At 40.0% G+C, this 6,189-nt stretch overlaps 1 protein-coding gene across 2 annotated transcripts; it reads left to right on the forward strand.

Moving 5' to 3' along the window:
* Positions 1–711: 711 nt before the first annotated feature.
* LOC130119467 (cytosolic 5'-nucleotidase 3-like) lies at positions 712–6,189 on the forward strand. 2 transcript variants are annotated; one of them, XM_056287974.1, is made up of 9 exons: positions 712–864; positions 1,330–1,428; positions 1,511–1,580; positions 1,682–1,728; positions 2,201–2,286; positions 2,392–2,481; positions 2,640–2,802; positions 3,327–3,527; positions 4,580–6,189. In XM_056287974.1, the coding sequence occupies exons 1-9, from the start codon at positions 856–858 to the stop codon at positions 4,688–4,690; spliced, it is 876 nt and encodes a 291-aa protein (XP_056143949.1). In that variant the 5' UTR covers positions 712–855; the 3' UTR covers positions 4,691–6,189. The 2 variants fall into 2 exon arrangements, with proteins under 2 accessions (XP_056143949.1, XP_056143950.1); XM_056287975.1 differs by having other exon boundaries at positions 720–735.

Here is a 6,189-nt window from a genome sequence, read left to right on the forward strand (position 1 = left end):
AAATCAGATGATGGTTGTTCTATTGTCGCAATTAAGACTTTAAAAGAGCTCTGGTACCTACAGATAAGTCTATACATAACCTGTCCACCAAACATTTTGTTGAAATACTACTTATCTCGTGAGCATACACTCAGTCGGCAGTATATGCTTTCATACAGCTAACGTGCATCCTCCCACAATGACAGCTACTACAGCTACTACTACAAACACTACTCATGTACTAAGCTACTTTTTACTTATTACTGGTTACTGTTACCGACTGCACAATCTGCCATTTGCACAATTTTACTGTTTACAATACCATTACTATTGTACAGACACTCTACTGTAGCACAATGTACATCCAAAGTATGCACTGAATGTTTTTTTGGACATTATCTTGTTCTTTGCACTTAGATTTCTCCTCGTACTTTTATCATTACTTTTACTTCCCAATTGAGCCGACAAAACAAAGCATTTCATTATGAGAATAAGTGCAAACTTGCTTTCATATAAGACAGATAAACGTGAAACTTGAAGATCACATTACAAAATTGGTAACTGCACAGAGAGCTTCAGTGGTGAGGTAAACTGCGTTAGTTTGATTTTTTTGATTTTGTTTTTTTTTTGATGGCCAAAAGGGTCGTTCTCGGGGTGTCGAAACACCGAGGTGTGACGTGGAGATGTAGGAACCAATGATCTCGGTGTTGTTTGACTTCGGACAGAGTTCACCCCGTCCGTCCTCAAGTTATGCAAGTAAGCGCCACTGACTCCAGCTAACGCAGAGTGATCCTCTAAAAGTAGAATAACCCTGCTTGCCATTGATGACACGCCTTGTTATAGAATTAAGGCTTTATTAATCGAAAAAACATCTCCATGAAAATGGTAAGTGAAGCCTGTCCAGCGAGTTTTAATGTATAGTATAGCCTCGCAAGCTAGCTTAGTTGGCCACTTCCCGTTAGCCACAGGCAGCCGTCAGGTAAGTTAGCGGATTCAACTTTGTTCAATTGTCTGATATGTGAGGCAGCACGCGCGTTGCCTAGATAACAATAAACTCCCCAAGCATGAATGAAGGTTTTAATTTATGACGTTATCGCTGAAGGGTTTTGTACGATCTTACCCTACCGAGGCAGCCAGTAACTTGTAGCTATGGAAATCTGTTGTTGCTGGAAGCTGACCATCTGAGGTAATAATAAGCAGACATTGTACTTGTCAGTGAGTGAAAACTTGTTGCTTTCCAAAAGGTAATACAGAGCATGCTATGCGAAACGCTGCAACGTGCATAAATCAATCGATCGATCTTTCCCTTTCTGGTACTCGTACACACACCACCCTCACTCATTTGCTTAGATTCCCGAGTTATCCAACCCGTCGGTGCACATGAGGGACCCTCAAAGGGTAGAGGAGATCCTACAAGCTATGAAGAAAGCTGGCTCTAACACCATACAGGTACACAGTCCTCAGACAGCTCTCCTACCATACGTAACATCTGCACTAAATGTATAATATGTTCGTTTTTTATTTTCCCCAGGTGATCTCAGACTTTGACATGACGCTGACTAGATTTGCATACAATGGAAAGCGCTGTCCCACTTGTCACAGTAAGTGCCAAATGATTTGGTTGAATATTTACATCCATGATAATATACAGCCAATCTGTTGAAACATACTGTAATTCTTAACATTTTATTTTTCATTGCAGACATTTTGGACAACAGCAATCTCATCAGCGACGAATGTAAAAAACAGGTACGTATAACATCAGGGAAGAAGCAAGAGAGTGGCCTGTAACTTTATTTGATTCAACCTTTGTCATTCAGTAGAACTGGTGTAGGCAAATATCACAGATGATGATGCCAGTGCAAAAAATGGTATCATCCATTTGTTGGTCTGTTGATGGTGGTATAAATATAGCCTTAAATATGCAATTTAATGTATCACACTTAATGATATAGTTTACTAATAGTGTATTTAGATGACCATCTTAATGTTCATCTATATGATGACACAATTGAAAAGTTTGACTGCAAAATAAAATAAAAATAATGACAGATACTTACACAATTATCTCACGCAGACCAAAAATGCAACCAAATGATCACACTTGGCAATGCCAGTTTTTCATAAATATTTTAGATAATCACTGATTTAGTGAATCGTGACTGTCTTTTCTAGATGCATGCTAGTTACAGCTTTCTGAGTGTTCTCCATTCTCTCCCAGCTGAAGGAACTGCTCAACATATACTATCCTATAGAGATTGACTCTTCACGGTCAATAGAAGAGAAGCTGCCCCTCATGGTGGAGTGGTGAGTATCTGACAGATGTGTCAGCAGATCTCAACTTCTTTTGATTTGTTGTAATCACTTCACTTTTGCTCTGCTATACAACAATGCTGGATTTTAATTTCTAAGGTGGACAAAAGCTCATGAACTTCTGGTGCAACAGAAGATCAGGAAAGACCTTTTGGCCAAAGTGATTCGGGAGTCAGATGCCATGCTAAGGTTTGTGCACATGTCTTCCCTCAAAGCCTGACAGCCATTGTAGTCATGTGGTATCCTTGCTTAGAGTTCACAAATACTAAAAATAGTGTCAGTGACATTGGCTTTAGTTGTGTTCCTGTCTCACGTTTCCTTCCAATAATGGCATGGTGTTTCAACAGGGATGGCTACAAGCTGTTCTTTGACCACCTGCAGGAGCACAGCATCCCTCTTCTTATCTTTTCTGCTGGGATAGGAGACGTCTTAGAAGAGGTGATTCTCCAGGCCGGGGTTTTCCACCCCAATGTCAAAGTCTTCTCCAACTATATGGACTTTGATGAGACCGTGAGTAACATTGTCATGAAAATATTATCATTCAAACTTTTGTAGCAATAACAGAATTAGAACTGGAATGAAATTAAAATACTTTCTCATCTGGATGGCCTGTATCAGAGTTGTTTTTACACTGCTGTTACCCTGTAGTATTGTTGATAACTGATGATAACCGACAACCTTTGTCACTAGAGAGAGTTGTTTACAGTCCTTTTTCCACTCCAGCTCCTTCAACATCACGTTGAATAGTGACTCTCAAAACTGGAAAAAAGTTTCTGCTCTTGTGAGACTAGAATTTACAAGGTCATCTTGTAATTTAATACCAGCAGGCAGCATTATATGACACGACAGTGACACTTCCATTGATAAGTAATGACTCCATTGGACATTTTCCTCTATCTTTTTGTTGCCAAATGTAGCTCCAGCAAAAAAACATTTTTTAATAAAAAAATAGCAGCATTGGCGGTGCTGAGTTAATACCACAGTACTCTATGCCACCAGGAAGACATTCAGTCTTGTACTGCCAACCTATACAGGGAGTGTTGAAGGCTTTCAAAGGAGAGCTGATCCACATCTACAACAAGAGGGAAGGCGCTCTGCTCAACACCGGCCATTTCCAGGAGCTGCGGATGCGTCCTAATGTGCTGCTGCTGGGCGATTCCCTTGGAGATCTGACTATGGCCGACGGGGTGCAAGACATGGAGAACATCCTCAAGATCGGTTTTCTCAATGACAAGGTGATTACTTATGTTATCAGCAATCTGGAGGAAGGGTCGGGAGGGGATGGTTGCTCAGGTTCATAAAACAAAAACAAGAATGTACTGAAAGAGGAAAGCGATTTAGCAGGTAACTGGACACCACCCTTGGTATGCCGCTCTGCTATAACAATAAATACACGTCCACCATAAAAAAACAGAAGTGCAAGTACTTACCTTAAGTGATTTACCACACAGCAAAGGATACCCTCCTGCTTTTTTAGGAGCTCATTTCCCTTTTTCTCCAATTCTTGGACGTTATGGGTAAGATTTGTTGATTTCTTTTTTCTTTCTTTTTTTTTTTTGAGATACTTTACACACCCTGTAGGGAAATTACGCTCTGCATTTAACCCATCCTAGCTGTGTAGCTAGGAGCAATGGGCAGCTGCCGTACCGCACCCAGGGACCAACTCCCAATTCGTTTTGCCATGTCTTGGTCAAGGGCACAGACAGGAGTATTAACCCTAACATGCATGTCTTTTTGATGGTGGGGGAAACCGGAGCACCCGCAGAAAACCCACTGCAGACACGGGGAGAACATGCAAACTCCACACAGAGGATGACCTGGGATGACCCCCTAGGTTGAAAAACCCCAGGGTTTGAACTCAGGACCTTCTTGCTGTGAGGCGACAGCATTAACCACTGTGCCACCATGCTACCCATTGCAACAAAACATTGAGTGACAGACTCAGAAAAAATCTCCGATATTAATATATTTGAAGAAACCTCATCAAAAGTGCTTGTTGATTGCTTACACATCATTTGAATTGTGACATTTTTTCTTTCTTTCTTTGAAACACTGGGGCATTGCTTCTCAATCGGTGGCACAGAGGGAGATGCATATGCAGGTTTTCTCCGTAACAAAATTCAGCATACTCCAAAATGAGCATTGAATGTTTTTTTTTTTTGGAATGAAAACATTTATGTTCTTAGGAATTGTGCACACTTCCAAGTTTTGTCACTGATGACTATTAAGTTAGTCCATTTAGTTTTCTATTTTTTGTACTTACGGTTATCCCTTTGGTTTGCCTTAGGTGGAGGAGAGGAAGCCTTCTTATCTGAACTCCTATGACATTGTGCTAGTGAAGGACGAGACCATGGAAGTCCCCAACGCTATTCTGCTCTACCTCACCGGCAGTAAATGAACTAAGAACATGCTTCACCTCACTGTCCGGTCAGTATTGGACAATCCACATGAGGGAGTTGTCATATGTTTGAGGAAGCACCTTGCTTCAGAAAGTGCCAGTTCACAGTCTTCACAGCCAACCTGGAAAAGCTCTCTGTATGAATGTCATTTTAGTAAAAGCTGCAGTTATGCTAATACGTTAGGGTTTTTTTCCCAAAATTGTCTTGCCAGACCATATTTTTAAAATCCTGTTGGCAACCACAGTTCATGAGCATCACATATCCCTCTAGTCCTTGTCTAGTGGCCCTCAGCCCATGCTTGTAGTTCAGTGGATTTTTTCAGCAATAGCTGGGCAGAGAAGTCAAAAGATGTCCAGTTATATGCACTGATCAGCTAATGTATAGACTGTACTGTCATGTATTCATGTGGTTACAAGATGTTTTGAGTTTATACTGTGTTGACAGATTTTTTTTTTTTGAATACTTGATTTTTTTTTTTTCAAAGACAGGCTGTTGTCATACATCGTCTTGTATTTTGGTTCTGATTCTTATGTGATATAAGGATAAAGGGAAAAATCACAGTACATATAAAGCAACACTCAATTTTTGTCACATCAGTTTGAAACGTCAGTTTTAATTTTCTCTAAACCACCTCAGTTTTTACCCTTAGCGTAAAGTTTGTTAATTTGTGTCACGTTCTTCACCAGTTATAATTAATATAATACAAATGTAAATCCCCTAATTAGCTAGTGATTTCCACCCACATATTTCCTTAAGAGTCATTGTTTAATGCACATATTTCTTGATATGATACTGCAGTCCCACCAAGTGGTGACATTGAAGAACTGCACTCGTTTTAAAACGCATGACGCGACCCTGGGTCCCAGGGTCCTCCCAGGCTCCCCAAGACCCAGGCTCCCTGGCTTCCAGGGAGCAGGGTGAGCGCTCTGGTTAATGGACGGAGTGCTCACCATTCATTGATCACTATTGATCACTATTTGAGTAAGTTAAAATTGGTCATTAATATCTCATTAATGCGGAGTTGCCAAATTTGTTGTGAAGATATTTTTCTGGAGGTGAATTTATGCCCATTCCACTAAACTACAGCTGTTCATTTCATTTACATTGTCCTGACCTAACAATGACATCTCTGTTGAAATAGCAACAGGACTGACCACATGAAAAAGACACTCCAGGAGGTGATTTGTAATTCTGTGCAATCTCAACTGAAAAACGAATTCAAATTAAACATGAGTCAAAAGAGAATAGAACAGCAAATAACTAAAGAACATTTGATTTTGTGTTTTGAATTAAAATTCAAAGGAGAGTTGCCTTTGCAACAAACAGGATTTACTGTGAACTTCTACATGTAACTCTTACAATGAGGATTTTTCTAATTCTTTGGTATATTTTACGGTCAGTGCGTTTTTAGCATACAGTGGTTTAAGCACTTCTTTTCTCATCTGTTTCAAGACAATACCTCTAAACGTGTTTCAGTTATTTTCAAAATAAAACACGA

The sequence above is a fragment of the Lampris incognitus genome, chromosome 10 (assembly GCF_029633865.1).
Source record: "Lampris incognitus isolate fLamInc1 chromosome 10, fLamInc1.hap2, whole genome shotgun sequence".
Lineage (NCBI taxonomy): Eukaryota > Metazoa > Chordata > Actinopteri > Lampriformes > Lampridae > Lampris > Lampris incognitus.